Genomic DNA, 20384 nt, shown 5'->3' with positions numbered 1-20384 from the left:
AACACTTCACACTTTCGACTGATGCAGTCAGGCCTCGGGGATAACATCAACCCACAACATAGTCTCTCCTGTCAGCACCTGGAACTTCTTGCCTCTGGGGTTGATGATTTGGACAGGCCTGTGCCCCCAAGACTGTATAGCAGTCTCCATTCTGCTGGGGAGGTAGGTTGTTGCACTGATGTAGTTTGGCCACTTGAGAATCATCACAGCAACTTGAAAGCTCATTAAGGGAACCCAGGGTGTTCAGTGTTCTCCAGCAAGCACTGAGGAACAGTTCTGTCTGGTGGGAGTGGCTGACCTTTGGGGGTCAGTTCTTGGCTGTAGCCACTGTCTTGACTTCCACCCTCTTCTGTTGCAGGGCAACCTCCTCCTCACAGGTGACAAGGATCAGCTGGTGATGCTCTTGGACCAGATCAACAGCACCTTCGTTCGCTCCAACCCTAGTGTGCTACAGGGCCTGTTGCGCATCATCCCGTACCTGTCCTTCGGAGAGCTGGAGAAGATGCAGATCCTGGTGGAGCGGTTCAAGCCATACTGCAGCTTCGATAAGTACGAGCCTGGAGTTTGGTGCAGTGAGTCTTGGGGGTAGTGCCCATGAAATCCCAAGCTAGCTTCGTGAGGCTGAGCAGAGCCGCCTGGGGTTTTATTGAGTGTTATGTGTCTGTGATCCAACGTTTAAGAGGCTGTGTCTAGTGAAGAGGCAGTCACCAATCAGTGTAGTAAAGCAGTAGCTGGCTGGGCAGAGATGGGAAAGGGCCTGACAGGGTGCAGGGAGCCACATTTACAAAAGCCTGAAGATGTAAAAGGACATCTGTCTGGGCACAGGGCAGGCAAGGTCTGGTCTGAGGTTCTCCTTTCCCTGTCTGAGTTTAGAGTGGATCCTATAGGTGGTTCATCTGGTCGTTAACCAAGAACCAAGAGGGTGACATGAGCTCTGTCTTCATGCTGAGGCTCTTCGTGTTCTCCTAGGTACGATGAAGACCACAGTGGGGATGACAAAGTCTTCCTGGATTGTTTCTGCAAAATTGCTGCTGGTATCAAGAACAACAGCAACGGACACCAGCTGAAAGATCTCATCCTTCAGAAGGGAATCACCCAGAGTGCCCTGGACTACATGAAAAAGCATATCCCCAGTGCCAAGAAGTAAGACGCCCTCTCTGGGGCTTTGTGCCTCTCCTCACATGTTGCCGTTTTTCTCAACATCTTGGCGTGGAGCTTCCTCTGTGATCTGTGTCCCCTCCCCTTCAGGGATGTGTCCAGTGACCACTCAGCCACTGTAGAATTCTGGGACTTTTCTGCTTCTGTTCAAGTGCTTGTTTTTATCTGCCTTCTGAGCTAGGTTTGCCCTTAGTAACTCATTACATTCTTGAAAGATCTTGTTCAAACAAACTAGAGTCATCAGCAGGTTCCCAGTACCATTTCCTGGGTGCTGATGTGCCCTTGTCTATTTTGCAGTTTGGATGCTGACATTTGGAAAAAGTTTTTGTCTCGCCCTGCTTTGCCATTTATTTTGAGGCTTCTTCGGGGACTGGCCATGCAGCACCCTGCCACCCAGGTGAGTGACCAGCGTGTCTGTGGACCGTCCTCCATAGGCAGGATGGGTAACAGGAGAGATCATGAACAGTCTTTGTGTAGAACCAGCAAGTCACCCATAGTGTGCCTTATCTTGGCACTTGAGGTGCATCTAGTTCTCTGTGCGTGTGATGGTGAGTTCCACAGTTCTTAAGCAGGGCTCGGCCTGCAGCAGTTGATTTAGTGAGAATGGGTGACGGTTCGAGCCAGAATGGATTGCTGGCTCGTTCAGTTATTGGAATGTTTGAAACGCCATCACCACCATTTCCTGCTCTGCCCCGAGTAGCTGACAACTTTGCAGCCCGCTCCTGACCTCTCAGCACTGTGGGCAACCTCTCAGATCCTTACCTACCCCACACAGAAGACGTGGGCTGCGAGGTTCTTTCCACCTGATTTTAGTGATGGCTCCTGGGTAGTCATTCCCTGGATATAGCAACCATAGCATATATTCCAATCAGCAGTGACCTCTTCTGCCCTTGCATAGTGTCCCTACTGCTCTGTGCTGCTCCCTCAGAGGCGTGCTGAGCTCTCCATTTCTATACTGTCACAAAAGTGGACACAAGGAATGTGTAACCTTTGGGGTTGGCCCTTTCTGTTCAGCAGGGTTATCTGAAGATCCTTCTGGGTAGTTTGCATATTTTATGTCCTTATTGCTGAGTAGTGTCCTACTGTCGGGTTACATCCCAGTTTGTACCTGTCCATCTGTTAAAGGACAGCTAGTCACTTTCCACTGGGCATTACTTACCAAGCTGCTGTGGTACTCGGGTGCAGGCTTTGTTTGACTGTTTCATTTTCTGGGGTAAGTGCCTAAGTCTATAGCTGCTGGGGTAGTGCTTGATGCTTAGTTTGTAGGAAGCTACCAGGCCAGCAAGGTGACGCAGTAGGTAGTGAAAACACTTACCATGACCCCTGACCTTCTGAGTTAGAGTCCAGAATCCACACAAGGGTGGAGGGAGAGAACCCACAGTTATTTCTGCCTTCCACATGTGCCCGCACTCACAGTGACATATCACACCAGTTATAAAAAGAAGCTGCAGACCCGCTTTACACTTCTAGCAGCAAGTGAGTAGCCCAGATCTCTCGTTTTTGCCACCCTTGCTGACTCTTCTTACCCAGCCATGCTGTGGTGGTGCCTGGTTGTAGCTTTCACTTGCAGCTCATGATGCTGCACAGCTTTTCCTGGGCTTTGTCTCTGTCTTCCATTTCTAGGTGGGTGGTGTACCATGTAGTGCTGTGTTTTGAGAGTCCCTGCAGTTGTTTTGCTCTTATGTTCTGTATTGAATATAGGTCTGCGTTCTCATTTGGCAGCCTGTTCTGTAACTCCCCCCCGAAGTGTAGTGGTACAGTGAAGGTCTTACCCAAATCTCTGTTGTTCTCGACTTCTGGCTCAGTCGGTAGACAGCCACAGTTGATAGGCCTCTAGAGTAAGATTTTGCATACGTTGTTTCCACTTCCTTGTATCAGCTGTTTTTCTGCATAGGAAAAACCAAGGAACAGAGCTATGATTTGGCCAAGGGCAATATGTGATGACCATTCACACATCTTAGTGTGCAGCCCTAGCTGGCCAAGTCTTCCCTATGAAGTCCAGGCTAGCCTCAAACTCCCAGCAGTTCTTCTGCCTCGATTCCTATGTGTTCTAACTACTGGTATGGACTGCCATACTCAGTATAGGAGTGTGGATCTTCCCCCCAAGGACAGTGCCATGAGTGCTAACAAGAAGTTAGACTGGGGGGCTGGAGAGATGGCTCAGAGGTTAAGAGCACTGGCTGCTCTTCCAAAGGTCCTGAGTTCAATTCCCAGCAACCACATGGTGGCTCACAACCATCTACAATGATATCTGGTGCCCTCTTCTGGTATACAGGTGCACATGCAGACAGGACACTGTATACATAATAAATATTAAAAAAAAAAAAGTTAGATGATGGTGGATGGGTACTGGGCTTTTGTGATTTGGGGAAATGATTGGCCAGTGGCTGCAGAGGGAGAAAGGGCTTGGTAACTTTAGAGCTCTGTCCTGTCCTTTGGTTGAGCGATGAGGGAAGGCAGTGCCAACAGAGGAGCTGGAAGAGGCTGAAGGTACAGAGAAGAGCCTGGCAAACAGGCTCTGCACGTGTCCGCTGCCCTTCCTGTTTGTGTATGAGCTTCATGTGGACAAGGTCTTGGTGATTTCCCTACTCCTACTTGACACGTTTCTCTGTGTATGCACATGCACGCTCACAGTAAATACTTAGGATGTTGAGTTTGGGGTGTGAGTGCCTGTGGAAAAGTTTGCTAGGTCTTAAACTCGGGCTCACTCAGCATTTTGGAACAGGAGGCATGAGATAACATGCAGTTTTGCTGAGGGTGTGGGTTTGCAGTTCCTACAGTGAGGGTGGATTTACGAGTTAGTGAGTGATCTGAGGCAAACAGCTTTCACCTCTCAGGTTGACTCTGTTGTCTTCAGTGTTTCACCACACATACAATGACTCCCACCACTAACTTGTGGTGGCGGGTGTGGCTTTCAGTGAGGCTGGGAGACGACCACTGAGCTGACCTGGAGGCCTTTCTCAACTGCGCCTGCCCCAGCTCCCATCGCGTGGTGCCACAGGCTGTGGAGCCGGCCTTGGCAAGGACAGGGTTGATAAAGCTATGTAGCTGTTCATCACCTCTACTCCCACATGCTGTAGTTTTGCCTCTAGTGTCTTGTAGGATGGGAGAGCAGCCACCAGGTTTGATGGCTCTAGATGCCCATATGCACAACTTGGGGCGTTGCTGAGAATTCAGGGCTTCTGCCCAGGGGTGCCCACACAGTCCCTGCTGGGTGCTTCAGTGCTGCCTCACTTTCCCTCCTTACTGCTGCCTTGACATTATCCCCATTTTACATGTGGGGATACTAGAGCTAGTGAGTGGAGTAACTCGTTAGAGGTCGCTGGCAAAGCCATGCATCCCAGTTGTGTCTTCTGCAGTGCAGAATTTCAGGCTCTGATTGCTGTGAAGCCAGTGACACAAACTTGTGCACTTGGGCTGATGTTGAAGTATTGACTGGGCCTGGGTGGCAGGCTCCCTCCACAGTTGACAGGTTGTGCACACTGACTGATGGTCAAAGGCTTTGACCAAGCCTCCGTGGAAGGCTGCCTCCGTAATTCCATAACATACATCTCACTAGTTCTCTTTTCTTAGGTTCTGATTGGAACAGACTCCATCACAAACCTGCATAAACTAGAGCAGGTGTCCAGCGACGAGGGCATTGGTACCCTGGCTGAGAACCTGCTGGAGGCCCTGCGAGAACACCCTGATGTGAACAAGAAGATCGACGCGGCCCGCAGAGAGACCCGTGCAGAGAAGAAGCGCATGGCCATGGCCATGAGGCAGAAGGCACTGGGAACGCTAGGCATGACGGTAAAGGCGCCACCACAGGCAGACTAGTGCTGGTCTTGGCGGTGTGAGGACTGTTCAGAGGAAGATACAGGAATTACCAGTGCTGCGCACTCTAAGGTGGCTGCTGCTATACCAAGAGGGAGCCACTCGGGGGAAGTGACCCAGAACATTCATGCAGGCAGTAAAAATGGAGGTACTAGCTACTCCATATCCAGGATTTGCTGCATGCCAAACACTGCAAGCACCTCACGGATAAGATGTATTTAAACCCTCAGTGACCCAGTGGCTTGACATCGTTATACCTATTTCCAGATAAAGAAAGTGAAGCATATTGGCCACAGCACCTAGGTGCTGTGCGGGACTTTGAACAGGGTCTGATCAACACACAGGGCTCCGTTGTCTTGCTTTGGAGGAAATGGTGGCCCTGGAAGAGCCTTGTCTTAACAAGCAAACTCGTGTGTGTCAGCAGTTTGACATTTTTTGGGAACAGTAAATGATCAGGACACAGCAGCCCTTGGCCGCTGAGATGTAGTGTTGCTGGCACAGAGTGAAGGGGCGTTCTTGGTAACAGGTGGCACTGTGGAGGCATGCCAGCTTCCCATTGCATGATTTCCTCTGCTCTGCTGACTCCCGAACGGATCCAGGGCTCTCCCTCAATAGAAGGCAGTGGAAGGGGCAGGGGTGTGGCTTCGTGATAGAGCACTTGCCACTTGCCTAGCCCGACATGGCCTCAGTTCCACCTCTCAGCCCGGCAGAAGGGCGCTCCTCTCCACACAGCATTCTTTTATGTCTGTGTGTGGCCACCCCAAGCCAGGGTGAGAGGGCATGTGGGAACTCTTATGACATGCTGCCCGTGTTTCCCCTCTAGACAAACGAAAAGGGCCAGGTGGTGACCAAGACTGCACTCCTGAAGCAGATGGAAGAGCTGATTGAGGAGCCGGGCCTCACGTGCTGCATCTGCAGGGAGGGGTACAAGTTCCAGGTACAACTGCTGGGCAGTGGCACTGCGCATGCTCAGGCTCTGTTAGCATACCTTGGGTCTGTGTCGAGACAGGCCTCTCTCCTGTAAGCCGCTTTGTACTGGCACAGACTCGTGCTTTGGAAGACTGACGCAAGGGCCTGCTGGTGGCCTTGTAGGCAGGAAGGCAAACTGATCTCAGCATCATTGGCACCTGGAGAGACCATCTTTTGGCATCCTCTGTCAATGCTAGAGCATTGGGCGGAGTTTTTTGTAAACGGGGGAGTTGCGTCTTTAACACTGTTAAAGGCCCCAGTTCATAGGTAATATGCCGAGGGCACGTGGCAAAGCTAGAATTCCAGCTGAGGTTCTGTTGACCCCAGGCCTGGGCACTCCAGCTCACACTGCATTACTTCTGTTCAGGACGACTGTGAGTGACTTGAGCCCCACTTTCTAAGTGTTTCTAATGAGGTGACACCTGGAAGGAGCAGTGGGGAAGGTAGCCTGTTTGCTTCCAGGAGGGCCTTCTTCCTCTTTAGCCCAGCTTTGTCCCTAGGCTGCAGAAGGACAAGTGTCCTGGTTGACAGAGTAGCCCAGCAGCTTTGAGAAGCAAGTGGCTGTAGATTGACTGTGCACTTCCCATCTAGATAGATGCAGCACAGACAGGATGGCCTAGGCTTAGGTGTCTGCCCTCTCTGACACTGAGTAATGCATGAAGGATAGAGGTTTGGAGCTGGGAGTGTAGTTCAGTGGTAGGGGTGCTTGCCTCGCATGAACAAGGCCATAGCTTCCATTCTTAGAACCACACGTGCATTGGGTGCACACAGATACACACAGATTTAGTTACATCATGGGTTCTGGAGGTTCAAGAGTGGAATGTTGGGATCTTCCAGATCTCTGTTAAGCCCACAGTGGGGCTCTCATGACCTGATCACCTCTTAGATGTCCCAGATCCTCTTAGTGCTGCCCCAAGGAATTGAGCCCCATGATTGTGTGATAGCAAAGGACACTCACACCAGTTTGAATGGGTTTCCCGTCTGAAACCCATCTGAAGGGGGCACTTGGTTCTCCATGTCTTGTTGGCTCCCTGCATCGCCTGGCGGGGAATTTCTCCTCACCTCTCCTTTCTGTGTTGTCCTTGCAGCCCACGAAGGTCTTAGGCATTTACACCTTCACCAAGCGGGTGGCCTTGGAGGAGGTGGAGAACAAGCCCCGGAAACAGCAGGGCTACAGCACTGTTTCCCATTTCAACATTGTGCACTACGACTGTCACCTGGCTGCCGTCAGGTGGGCTTTGCCTCTTGCAGATAAGTGGGCTTTTGGCTCAGGGCCTGGGCTGGTGGGCTGAGGTTACTGGCTCTAGGGCTTCAAGCCTACTTTTCTGATCTCCAGGGAGTAGGGCATTTGCCTTAGCCCACAGAGGTCCACGAACTGTTCTTGCCATATGAGAAAACATGTGTGGCTTTGGACGTTTGGCCTTGGGAAAGGCCCGTGGAAGCAGTACTGCTTGCCTCAATTAATGAAGCACTTACCTATGGAGCTTACAAATAGCTCGTTCTTTCCCTGGGGCCAGGGCTGGTGTTAGCAAGCCCTCAGCACCCAGCTACCTTATTACCAGGTTAATCCCAGCAGTTACTTGTCCCCGATCTCCTCCCTGTCCATCCAGGTTGGCTAGAGGCCGGGAAGAGTGGGAGAGTGCTGCCCTGCAGAATGCCAACACAAAGTGCAATGGGCTTCTTCCAGTCTGGGGTCCCCATGTCCCTGAATCAGCATTTGCCACATGTTTAGCAAGGTGAGTGTTGAGTGTTTTCATAGCAGAAATGGGGTGCAGTTTCCAGGAGGTGGGAAGAAATCAGCTCAGCCGGCCCCTGATGATGCCATCTCCCGGATACATCACTGGGCATCCATGCTTGTCTGTGCTTGCTGACCATAGAGCTGTTCTGAGCTTTCTGAGCAGATAGGGCTGACTACCAGAACCCTCAGTTTCTTGGTTACCATGTAAAATTTCCCATTAGCTCTCCTCCTGAACGTCTGACTTAGTCCTTAGGGTCAGAATTTCCAAGAGTTCCCTTTTATGGTATATGGCTCTGGCGTTTAAGTTAGGAAAGCGGGGTGGGGGGTGGAGGGGTGTTCCTTCTAAGGCCTCTCTGTTCCTGTATACTGGCTGTTCCCAACAGCTGCAGCTTCTCTGGGGTCCTCTGTTTGGGAGGCCTTGTGGAGTCTGCTTTAAAGCGCAGGGGTATAAGCGCGTGTAACGACGACAGTGTGGTGGCGGATAGCATGCTCAGCTGTGTGCCGTGTGTCGGCGCTGCACCATGGATGATGAAGGGCACGCAGAGTCGTTCACCTAGGGCTGCCATCCAGTTAACAAGAGGCAGGGCCGATTGGATATTGATTCAGAAAGGAAAAACGAAACAACACCAACCTATTGGAGACTATAAAGATCATTAAGGCTAAATCACCTTGTCACCAGAATGAGTGAGTTCCACAGTTCTCCAAAGTGTGTCATCACCTGTGGCCGTGACATTGGCCAGTTAAGAAATGAGCCCCCAAAGTGGTAGGCTCTGCCACATTGAGAGCATCTTTCCCGTATTGAGAGCAGCCATGTTCTGGGGTCCGTCCTCCTGATAGCCCTGACTTGACCTCTGCAGTTAGCAGGTGGGAATGTCCAAAAGTGCTCTTCACTCCATTCCAGCTCTGACCAGGAGTCATTTGGGCTCTGCTTCGTCCTAGGCACAACACTTACCTCCAGGAGTGCACGGGCCAGCGGGAGCCCACGTACCAGCTCAACATCCATGACATCAAGCTGCTCTTCCTGCGCTTCGCCATGGAGCAGTCATTCAGCGCAGACACCGGTGGGGGTGGCCGCGAGAGTAACATCCACCTGATCCCCTACATCATTCACACCGTGCTTTACGTCCTGAACACGTCAGTACCGCGTGGCCCGGACGCTCCTTGGCCGACACTCCCTGCACCTCTCTGCTTAGCTAGATCCCTCAGCCTTCACTGAGGGGTTGGGGGGCTGTTAATCCACAGTTCTAAGAGTTGCACAGAACACGGCAGTGAGGGTGACTTCCTTCCCAAAGCTGTCCCATCCCTAATGTGGACACTCGGGGGTTCTAGTCTTGGGGTGGCCTTCAGAAGAAACAGGAAGGGAGAAGCTGGTGCTTCCACTTTCCCATCATGTACTTAGTCAGGGCGCGTAGCTGGTAGAGCTGCAGGCCTTGGTGGGCCTGAGATTGCTGCATGAGTGGAGCTGGCTTTCTCAGTCAGGACTGCTTCTGGCAAGGAGGAGAGGGTTGTTGTATGTTGGAAAAGCAACTGAACAGCAATGCGGCCAGGAAGAAATAGTTTGTGTCCATGGGGCTGGAAATGGCTTCAAAGAGGCCTCTGAGGGGCAGAAGCCCTCTTGTTCTCAGCCAGGCTGAGCAGCAAGTTAAGATACTTCTGTGTGTGCACTCTTGGAGGTTTTTTGACTGGGTGCAGACCTGCACACCCTTTCCCTGAGATCCACAGCTCAGTGGGCTAAGCTACCACTATGGGAAGACTGGGCATAGCCCACCCACACAGCTGCCATGCTGTTGTGGTACCAGGGTAGTCATCTCTTGCCCTTTCCCTGTCAACAGTTTGTTTTCCCTTCCTCCATTTTCCTTGTGAGATACAGTCTGACCTTGAGACTGCAGGCTCATTGTTAAAGCAGGGCAGGGCTTGGTATAGCACATGACATCATCCACCAAACGCCCTGGCTGTCAGAAAAGACACCTGGCATTGCCAACAGCACAGCCTTCTACTGTCTGGACCCTACTACAGGCCCCAGCAGTGCTAATTGTCAGTGTTCTTGGGGCCCTGACAAAGGCTTTGGGTTTTGCAGAGACATGTCTCGGCAGCTGTGAGCTAGAGTGGACTGCTCAGGCAGAGACATGGTAAGGAAAACACTTCCCAGGATTGACCCTGGCAGGTGGAACTAGTGACTTCAGGTATCAGCTCTGTTGTAGTTGCCTTTGGCAGGCAGGCTGACCCTGAGCCTCCTCAGCCACAGGCGGCTTCCTTTGTTAGCCACTGGGCAATGGCATGAGCTTGGTCATAAGGTACTTGGACCTCTGCTGAGACATTTACCCACAAAAGCAAGTTTATTGCTTGAGCAAACCCAAGCCTGAGATATAGTTAGGGTCCAACTGAGTCTTAGCATGCCCATTTTGCAGGGGCAAAGGAAACAAGGTTTTTTGCACCATCCTCCTGTATCCTGATAGCCCATGACTATGGCCATGCTACCTGCAGGCTGGACACCAGGTTTCTCTGTGTTGTTGTTTTGTCTTCTTACCAATAGGTGATAGGGACTCTGCTTGAGATTCTTGGCCTCTTGGTGGGTCCTGGCCATTGGCAAGACTTTACCATAAGAAAGGAGTAGAATTGATGACAGATTCTAGAACCAGGCCAGGGGCCTCAGTCTAGTGTTCTTTGCTTGGCATTGTGCTTAGTTCCCAGTACTGTCTCTTGATCCTCCCGTACAGTTGGGGCAGGTGGTTTTTAGCTCACCAGGTTCTTATGTGGGTTATGTAAGGTGATCCACGTGCAGCCTGGCAGGCAGTGTGCTGTGGTCATCAGCACCCAGTTCAGGCAAGCAGCAGCTGCTCACCAGAAAGAAATTGCTGGTGATGGGAAGGGAGCATAATTCATGAGCAAACAGCCCAAACAAGGAGCCTGGGTACCAAAGCAGACCACATCAGCATTGTAAGGGTGCATGGAGAAGTTGTTCTGTGGACTGTGTCGGAGAACCCACTCTTCAGCTCGATTGCTTTCTGGCACAGTGATTTGGCAAGTCACCTCCCTTCCCTGGGCTTCTAGAGAAATTAGGACAAGTGTACATTGGATAGTTGGTAACCATACCATGCCCAAGAGCAAGGAAGTGTTGGGGATTGTGTTAAGGTGACACAGTTGTGGACATGATAAGGCCGAAGGCTTGGACTGTTGGAGAGGAAGGAGGTGAGAAGAAGTTCAGCACGCTCAAAAGCTTGCCCACTGGCATCCTGGTTGGCCCTGTCCCTTCCCGATGCCATCGGAATTCTTTTCTTCCAGAACCCGAGCAACATCCCGGGAGGAGAAGAACCTCCAAGGCTTCCTAGAGCAGCCCAAAGAGAAGTGGGTAGAGAGCGCCTTTGATGTAGACGGGCCCCACTACTTCACCATCCTAGCCCTGCATGTCCTTCCCCCCGAGCAGTGGAGAGCCACTCGTGTGGAGATCCTGCGCAGGCTGCTGGTGGCCTCGCATGCCCGGGCAGTGGCTCCTGGAGGAGCCACCAGGTCAGTACTTGCTTTGGGAAGCTGCCATGGTCAGTGTCTTCCTGGTGTGTGTCCTGGCTGTCTCGGTCACGTGTGCCTGTTGAAGGAGTGCTCTTCAGACTTGGCTGTGAACTCTGGCTCCAGTCTGTCACCCTAAGTGTCTAGGCTGGTGCTTGACAGTTGCTTGAGCACCTTTGGGGCTCTATAAAGGTGAATCAGCCACTAAAAAGGTGAATCTGAGTTTCAGTTTGTCAAAAATTCAGAGAGGAAGACAGCCATGCCTAGGGGGAAATGGCTGGTGAGGCATTAGGACCAGCGAGGCTAAGCCGGGAACCCGACTTTCTGGCACTTGCTGGTTTTGGTGTAAACTAGGGAAGTTTCAGTGTGGCTGTTGCTGGGGATTTCTTTTCCAATGACTAAAAGCTTGTCCTTCTTTTTTCCTGTCCCATCTGCCCTACATTGCTCAGGCCTTCTAGACCCTCTGCAGTCATGTGCTTGACAGTGCATTGCAGTTTGGGTCAGATGAGGGTTATCTTAAAGAGCCATATGCAACTGAAATCAACACCTTCCTCCCAAGCTTCTTGCCAGTACCCCAGTACTCAGCACACAGAAGAGGTGTATCCAGTGCTTGTGCTGATGGTGACCCTTAATAGTCCCTGCCTACCCTGGGGAGTGGCACTGCAGCATGTGGCCTGGTGGCTCCTTTCTGCCAGTGAGTGCCGTGTGTCCTGTGTAGTCCTACTGTACCCTCTGAACTTGCTAGCTTAGACTCAGGGATCATGTCTACACAAAAGGAGGCTCCCTTCCAGGGCTGGTGATGGCATGCCCCGTGGGACAGTAAGTGCCTGAGTTGATCCTCCTGGGGTCTTCATTAGCTTTAATACTTCATGTCTCCAGGGTGACGAGGTTTCTACTGTCTAGTTGAATTCAGCCAAGAGAAGCCTGTTTGGGCCAAGTGGGAAGCAGTGAGTTAGATTCCTGCTGCCATTCCATACATGTTATTTCCAGGACATCTCAGGAGCCCTTGAGTTAATAGTTAACCAGCTGCTTCAATTCAGGTTAGGTCTGCAGACCCCGAAGTTCCTAAGTGAGGCAGGATTTGCATTTGTGGCACACAGGATGGCCGTCTGTCAGGCAAGCTCCCACAGCAGTAGAGTCTAAGACCACCAGAGCTGTTCTTTCAGCTGAGAGTGTCCCAGCAGTTGAGGAAAAGCCGACTTGATCATGGCTTAATTAGGACATCCAGCTTGAGCTGCATTTGTGCATTGCCATTTTCTGTGTAGCAGTTTAGTCACCTTTCCTAATTAGTTGTAAATAATTAAAGCTGGGCAGGGTCACCCAAGACTCATGCTTACTAAAGCAGGACAACCACAGAGAGGGCCAAGCCCGGCTCTGATCCAGGCACTGAGCCTGCTGCTTGCCAGGCAGATTAGAAAAGGTGCTGAGGGTTTGCCCAGGATTGGGACACTCTTGAAGGAGAGGCCTTTCAGCCAAGGGCACATAAGAGGGTGTCTCTCATTGTGGTGTTGGTTCGTGTCACTGGCAGCAGTTTCTGTCTGAAGTCCTCTATGTTCTGGGATAGGAGGCAGTAGCAGATACACGAAACTATAGTTTAAAGGGCTGGGGATACAGCTCAGTGGTGGAGCACTTACCTAGCCTGTGTGAGGGCCCAAGTTCAATTTCCTACACCACACACACACACACACACACACACACCAGAGGGGTTGTGTAAACTATAGCTCAAGAGAAGTTAATGACTTCTGCATGTTTAACACTGAGCAAATGGCTTCAGCAGATATTTTAGCCTGGAAGTTGACTAGGCTTCCAGCTACTTGATATCTGAAGAATTGTCCTTCCCCTCAGGCCATCCTACAGTACAGTTGACACCTGTGCCACCCCCACCTCCCAAGCTGGTGGGCAAGAGAGAATGTAGCAAAGGCTGCATGTAGCACATGGCAGCAGGCTTGACTCTGTGAGTTAAACAGTTGCTGAAGGCAATTGTGGCCAGCCTTTCTCATAAGAGGCAAGCCCTAAACTACATGAGTAGTTGACGCTAAGCACCCTGTTGCCTTTTGGTCATAGGATGTGTACCAGAATGTTGTGAGATGTAGAAAGAACATGACCGTAAGTCATGACAAGGGCTCATCTGGCCTTGACTTTCCACAGCCGTGAACGACATCTCCCATTGTGCTGGCCCATTCTGATCCTTCAGAGCCCAGTGGCATCATCCCTCACAAGTGTGTGGGGGTGTCTACCACAGGCAGTGAACCTTGACAGAGGCATCCCCAGTGTTCCTAGGCACTTGCCTTCAAGCCCAGGCCAAGTCACTGAGGAGCCGATGATACTTGTTAGAGACAAAGGGGTGTGTGAGCGGCCCCGGGATTACGCTAGGATTTGGGAGCTATTGGGTGGTTGCATGGGCAGTTCTAAACATCATGGTTGCTCAACACCGATTTTCTACCAGCTTGCTGGTTTTCTGCAAAGCACATGCTTGGCTGACTTGGCTGTCTGGTAGATTACCCCTGGTGGCAGGTCAAGCCCGAGTGAGAACCTTGTTTTTCCTTCTTCATTGTTAGGTGCCATTTCACTTGGGAGCTGATGAGGGACCAAGTACAGGGGAGCACAGGATCCTTGTAGTTAAGTTAGAGCTTTTGAGTGCCGTGTCTATGACTCCCTGTTTGTGTCACCCCACTTTAGAAAAGTGCTAAGACTGTCAGGTGGAGTTCGTGTAGCAGCCGTGGGAGCCAGGGCTTCCCGATCCCCTGCCCACAGCTTCTCTTTACTCAGGCCATGTTCGGAGGCATTGGTGAACCCTCAGTCCCCAACTGTTTTATCCTGTCTGTGCAGTGTCCTCCAGGGTCCTCACAATGGGCTTTGCTCCACTTTTTCAGGCTGACAGACAAGGCGGTGAAGGACTATTCTGCCTACCGTTCTTCCTTGCTCTTCTGGGCTCTCGTCGATCTCATTTATAACATGTTTAAGGTAAGGAAGCTTCAGGGCCCAACCAGTTCCGAGGGCTGTGAGGTGTGTGCATCCTTGTCGGAACCCACATCCCAGAGCTCCTCACTGGCTTTGGGTGCTTTGTCCTCCTCACCTCTCCACTTGCGGAGAGGTGAGCACCCTTAGCTCAGACCTACACTTCAGCGGATGGCAGCTGAGGCCACTTTGTATGCACCCTCCAGGCAATAAGCCCTAAGCACGCTGGCAGCCTTCCCACTCTTGTCCTTGGGTATGGACATGAGTGACACTTTGCCCTGTGTCAATCTGCCGTACATGGCCCCTATCTGCTGGGCCCACACATCTTAGGAGGGTTGGCTTGGAGGGTGAGCCCTGTGATCGAGAGTGGGGTGGTCCAGTCAGATCATGCAGGGTTTTCTGTGCGGAGCCATCCTGTGTTGAAATTGTGGGCTCATATAGAACATTCCATAAACAAAGAGGGCCTCTGGAGAGTAACTACGGCCAGTGGGCCCTGGAGGCAGGGCCGCCTTGCTTCCTGGAGGCTCTGGTGCCTGTTGGGTGGGCTCTGCACAGGGCTGAGATGGTCTGGCTGACTGGAGGCGGAGAGCCAGCTGCATTGGCTTGTTCACTTGGCCCCGTGTCCCACTGGTTCTTGTAGAAAGTGCCCACCAGTAACACTGAGGGCGGCTGGTCCTGCTCTCTGGCCGAGTACATCCGCCACAATGACATGCCCATCTACGAAGCTGCTGACAAAGCCCTGAAAACCTTCCAGGAGGAGTTCATGCCAGTGGAGACCTTCTCAGAGTTCCTCGACGCAGCAGGTCAGTGAACGGTTTTCTCTTGTGGGGATTCTCTGCCTCGGGAACTGGCCATTGCCTTCATCTTCACAGAGCAGAGGAAATAGGTGCACACTCCAATCAGAGGACAGGTGTTCATTCAAATGGCCCACTGCCAGGAGTGGTGGCACTTGCCTTTAGAGGCAGATGGATCTCTGTGAGTTTGAAGCCAGCCTGGTCTACATAGAGTTTCAGGACAGCCAGGGCTACAAAGAGAAACCCTGTCTCCAAAAAAAAAGAAGAAGAAGAAAGAAAGAAAGAAAAATCATGCACCAGTAAGACTTCCCTGCCGGATGGTGTGGTTCCTGCAGCCTCCCAGCTCCACCGCTGGTACACAGGCTCAGTGTTCCGGGCTCTCTGCTTAGGCTCATTCTGTTGTGTTGTTAATGGAGACTGTGGAGGTTGGATGGGTGGATGTGGGTAGAGCAGAAGTGGGAAGGTCTTTCTGGTTTTGACTTTAGTGACGGCTCAAAGAATTAATAGGAGATCGGGTGCTCCTGGCTTTCCTTGTGTCACAGCAGCTGCCTGGGCAGTAGGTGGAGAGCCGAGTCAGCAAGGAGCACCTTTGCGCATGCACACATAGGGTGACATCTGAGCCACAGCTCTAAGACCTCCAGTCCATTCCCTCTCCGAACCAATTATTTGGACAAATTGGTCACTCAGTTGCAGATACTCTAAAACTTCTTTGGATTTCATAGCTGAAAAGTGATAGAAACAGGGCATGACTTGGGTTCAGGCAAGCCTGGGAAACTCAACCCAGCATTACAGATTCCACCTCTCGGGTCCCAGGCTCTGTTGTATCCCAGCCTCCACTGGTGCTGTCTTAGAAAGGGAGGGCTGCTGCGCCAAAGCAGATATAACCGGACCTTCCCAGCTCCTGCTTGTCAGCTTACTCCCTGCTTCTCAACTTTCTGGTGCTCAATGTAGGGGCCGTGTACAGTTAAAAGGACGAGCCCCCCATGCCCTGTTGCCAAGTGAACGTGCTGTTAACATTCCCTCTTGTCTTTCTATGCGGGAAGGAGACCTGCTAAAGGTCTAGGACCCTGTCTGCATGCATTCTTCTCTTTCCCAGCCCTGGGACTCTGCAGGCTCCTAACCATGGCCGGGTGGGATCTCAGCCCTGGGATCTCAATCTCTGGGTCTGCCTCGCTGTCTGAGCTGCCACGGGCTTCCTTGCTCGCCTCTGTATCTTACTTCATAGCTCCTTATTCTTTCTACCTGTGTCTTCCCAACCTAGCTGTTCAGGCAGCAGGCTCACCCTTTCCCTCAGACTTAATCATGACCAAGAGTATAGAGCTTGTCTTGTCCGTGTCCTCAGTGCCAAGCTCTGTGCTCATCCCATGAGACTGCCAAAGTGACAATGGAAGCCTGAGCTAGTGAGAAGAGGTGGGCAGGGCCGAGGACTCACCTGCCTTCAGGCCTGGCCACCTGTACAGGCCCTAGCAGCGCTCAGCCTCTAGAGGCCTCTTTTCAAGGCCAGGCTATTACACATTACTTCAGACCTTTAAACTGCCAGAAGAGTAGACATGCCCTGCTCAGAGCTAAGAACAAAACTCCTTTCAGAGCTGAGAGGAACAGCCTGACCACTTCGCCTTCATTGCTGCAGATGTTTGGAGGAGACTTGCTTGGATGCTCGTGTTTAACCGAGCTTCATGTCTCCTGAGCTGTTGATGGGGCCAGGTGCCTGGCCAGAGAAGTGGTGTAGGGGGTGCATGGGATTCCTCCACTCGGAAGGCCTTGGTTAGTCCCCGTGGCAGGCAGGGGAGGGATCCCTGTTGTCACTCCCTGAAAGCTGAAGAAGTGGAGCCCCTGCACTTTGGCAGCTTGCTTAGGAGGCCAGGAATATGGTGGGGTTGACACCAGGATGACACATAGGCCTCTGTCCTGCTCTGCCCTCCCAGTCCATTGGCATGTGCCTTTCTTTGGTCAGTTTAAGATGATAGCAAAGGCTGAGGTTGGCTCACAGGAAAGTGACTTAGAAAATAAGGTGAGGGCAATGGAGAAAGACACGATGTTCACACATAAGTCACCGCTCTGGGCTGGGGCAGTGTGGCTCAACGGCAGGACTGCTTTGCCTTGTGTACGTGAAGCGCTGGGCTCTCCCCAGCACCACACACACCAGGTGTGTTAGCACAGGAGTTCTTCAGCACAGAGGAGATCTTCAGCCACAGAGTGAGTTTGTGAGGCCAGTTTGGGATCAGTCCCTTCAGTGGCCCATTGACAGGTTGAAATCCTCTACTCAGGGAACTGAAGCTGGCTTCTGCCACATTGTCTCTGGCCGCACCTCTTCTGGAGCAGAGTATTTGTCACATGGTGACCTCCACACCACTGGAATCCAGCAAACGGCTGCATGGAGCAAGCTGGGCGTAGTATGTTCTGTGCGTGAATGAGGCGTCTGTGACTCAGTGGTACTTGGGAGTATGCACTCACGCTCACTCGTGTCTCTGCCTTCCAGGTCTTCTGTCAGAAATCACCGATCCAGAGAGCTTCCTAAAGGACCTGTTGAACTCGATCCCCTGACCATCCCCACAGAAATGAGATCGTGGTGACGAGATTGAAGCTAGCTTCCCTTCCTCCCTTGTTCGTCCCTCCGTGTGCATTCATTTCCCCCACGGATGCTGCATTAGCACCCCTCTCCTCCCTCAATTTTCTCGGAGTGGCTTGGGGTTTGTAGGCGTCCTGTTCAATCGCGTGTGTGTGTGTGTGCTGCGCTGGCTATGAAGTTGTCTGTAGCCCAAGCCATTGAAGGACCTATACATACCCAGGAGCTGTGAGCCGTCCCAGCCAGCTTGAGTGTGCACATCTTGAAATAAATGAATGACTTAGTACACATTGGAAAGGGGGTTTGGCTGCTGCTTGCCCAGGGCTTTCCACTGAACCCACAGCCTTGTGGTGACATACCAGGACAACTGCCAGATTTGAGTTCTGTTGGGGGGCTGGGGTTTTCTAGTCCCTAGCCAAAAGAGGGCTCAGCCGAGCAGGCCCTGGTCAGCATCTCCTTCAAAAGCCTTGAAAACGTTTGACAGTCTCCTGCTGGCTGCCAGGCAGAAAAGAGAGGCCACAGAGAAGACTCAGAATAGTAAGAGTAGCTGTTCCCACTGCGAGGCCTCTCTTCTGCCCACCCTCCCTAGGAAAGAACACACCAAGTCCTCGGCTGGGACCTCAGTTGACGGGTGTGCTGCCTCTCAAGTTGCTTTCTGGACCTCTGAGACCTGCTCCCTACCTCCTGGGCTCCCAGGATCCCTTCCCAGACTTGATTGAGCAAAAGGCTGACCCAGCCACAGCTTTGTGGGAGAAAGAGCTGGCTAACTCCCATCTCCTTTGTTCCAGAGGGCCACTCCAGCAAAGGCTTTGGGTGACATCAGCCCTTCTGAATGTCTAGTTCACAGGGCTTGCTCCCTGGGCCAGACCATCTGGGCCTGTGGTGCCTCTGGTCCCCTTTGGAAGACTTCCACAGCCAAGGCACCATGTTGCTTCCCCAGAGCCTTTGCAGCCACAAGGCCGGGGTATTGTGCTCCGCGCTCAGACCTAACGGAAGGACAAAGGTGGTTTGTTTGGGCGCTGTTCTGAAGCCCTGGCAGACCAGAGCACAAGCACAAAGGGATGAGTTAGCCTTGGGACAACCAGATCAGGCTTCCATTCCTGATTCTGCCACTTGGGGCTGAAGAGGCTGCCTGCCTGCCTGGAGGACACAGTAGCTCCCCTTGGAAGAGGGCTTCTTTTCCAGCTGCTAGATTGTACTCTCTCCCATGTACCTCGGGGGTTCAGCAAGGAGGACAGAGACCTTGGCATTGTTTTTGGTGTTTTGTTTTGTTTTGGGGGTCTCCCACTTACACACACTTGTCTGTCCTGCTGGACTCCAGAAAGGCAGTTCAGTTGTCGGGGGAGGGTCAGCCGTCATCCTGTCACTTGGTGGAGAATAAATTGGAAGCAGCTTCCTATGGGGCAGGGGCTGCCAATGTAGATGGGAGCTTGCTGTATGGTCACACCTCATACCAACGCAGCCAGCACTGTCAAAAGGTTAAACAAAGCCCCTCACAAGGTCCCTCCCGCTTCTCAAAAAGGCCTGTTCTGTCAGCCAGAGAACGGCCTGGATAGCCATGCTTTTGGTTTTGAGTGAGCTTACAGATAGCAAGTTGCAGATAAATAACATCAAAGCCGGCGCTCACAGTGTCCCACAGAGACCACTGGAGAGTAGCCCAAGAGAGAAGCAAACAAAACAGTGACCAACTCAGGACTCATGGCCACCCGGCAGCAGCCGCCTGGGAACTTCCAGAGAGGCAGCTGAGTTCCCAACCGAGGAGTAGAGCGTTCTTGCAGAAGAGCATCTCATCTGGCTTTTCTACTCAGTGGGTTTTTACATGAACTCAACAGCAATGGCTTCTCAAAGATAGTTTCCCTTCTTGAAGTTCTTAAAGACTGTTTTAACACTCTCAGCTGTTTGCCATGTGTCCTCTTGAGACAGCCTGACCCAGAACAGGGCCCCTCTGAAGGACAACTGACACAGACATGCTCAGGTCCACAGAGGAGCCACCAGCCTCCCAATTGCTGCTCAGCTTGAGTATCGTGTCATCACTTACCAATAGAAGGCACATTGCAAAGCCTCCAAGTCACTTCGCGGTGGTTCCACACCATCCCAGACAAGTTGCTGGCACAGTAGCCTGGCAGAGCCATGCCAGTTTCTAGGCTGGACCTTAGCTGTGTCTGAACAGTAGTGGGGCTGGGGAGTAACATGTTCCCCACACCTGCATCCCATAGCAGGAACACTGAAGGATCAGACCAGCCAAGCCCTCCTTCCTGGAGCCATGCTGCTCAGCTGCAGGTCCCGTGGGGTCACAGCCAGCTGTTAGACCCCTAGTGAGGCCTGCAGCCTTACACCCCCAAAGTCATTCCTCAGGAAGCCCATTGACCTTCCTCACACTACTCAAGCCACTGGTCCCGCCATCCACATCTCTCCTGGCCTCCTGCTCTCCCAAGTATAGGACCCCATTTAGGATTAGGATGGGCCTGTGTGTCTCCATCCCATAGTAACCTCTGCCAGGTATGTGTGTGATGAGTCCTGGGGCAGGGCCAGGCTCTGCCTTCATTCATTCTAGCCTCAGCTTTGAGTTGGTGGTAGTGATGTCACACAGAGGAAGTGTGCCTGCTGGGGACGTGCGGCCCCAAGGACCACACATTATACAACATCCCTGTGTTCGTTCCAGGATTTGGTTGCTGTGTTCTCAGTGCCAGGTGCTGTGCCAGCAGGCCTTTTCTCTGTGCTGGGTCCTCAGGAGGGAGACGGCCCCCTCATCAGGTACACAGCCTTGCTGTTACTACTGGACTGCCTGATTTCCGGGTCATTTCCTTGCCTGAAGTTGGCTGTGGTGTCTCCGGACACTAAAACTTTGAAGTTGGAGCCATCCCAGCAGTGCCAAAGGCGC

At 52.2% G+C, this 20384-nt stretch overlaps 1 protein-coding gene across 9 annotated transcripts in view; it reads left to right on the top strand.

Annotated features, from left to right (window-relative positions):
* The window catches only part of Ubr4 (ubiquitin protein ligase E3 component n-recognin 4), a 113077-nt gene extending 95277 nt beyond the window's left edge, over positions 1 to 17800 (top strand). For all 9 annotated transcript variants that reach the window (XM_060379176.1, XM_021627466.2, XM_021627286.2 and 6 more), the window contains 12 exons: positions 359 to 549; positions 970 to 1143; positions 1456 to 1555; positions 4732 to 4950; positions 5798 to 5911; positions 7032 to 7174; positions 7554 to 7679; positions 8621 to 8815; positions 10964 to 11188; positions 14059 to 14149; positions 14784 to 14946; positions 17417 to 17800. In XM_060379176.1, the coding sequence (XP_060235159.1) occupies positions 359 to 549; positions 970 to 1143; positions 1456 to 1555; positions 4732 to 4950; positions 5798 to 5911; positions 7032 to 7174; positions 7554 to 7679; positions 8621 to 8815; positions 10964 to 11188; positions 14059 to 14149; positions 14784 to 14946; positions 17417 to 17481 (1806 nt within the window). In that variant the 3' untranslated portion in view covers positions 17482 to 17800. The remainder of the gene's footprint in view (positions 1 to 358; positions 550 to 969; positions 1144 to 1455; positions 1556 to 4731; positions 4951 to 5797; positions 5912 to 7031; positions 7175 to 7553; positions 7680 to 8620; positions 8816 to 10963; positions 11189 to 14058; positions 14150 to 14783; positions 14947 to 17416) is intronic.
* The last annotated feature ends 2584 nt before the right edge of the window (positions 17801 to 20384 follow it).

Source organism: Meriones unguiculatus, chromosome 3 (genome assembly GCF_030254825.1).
Source record: "Meriones unguiculatus strain TT.TT164.6M chromosome 3, Bangor_MerUng_6.1, whole genome shotgun sequence".
Lineage (NCBI taxonomy): Eukaryota > Metazoa > Chordata > Mammalia > Rodentia > Muridae > Meriones > Meriones unguiculatus.
Note: the sequence above shows the minus strand (reverse complement) of the source record. Positions and strands in the feature narration are given on the sequence as shown.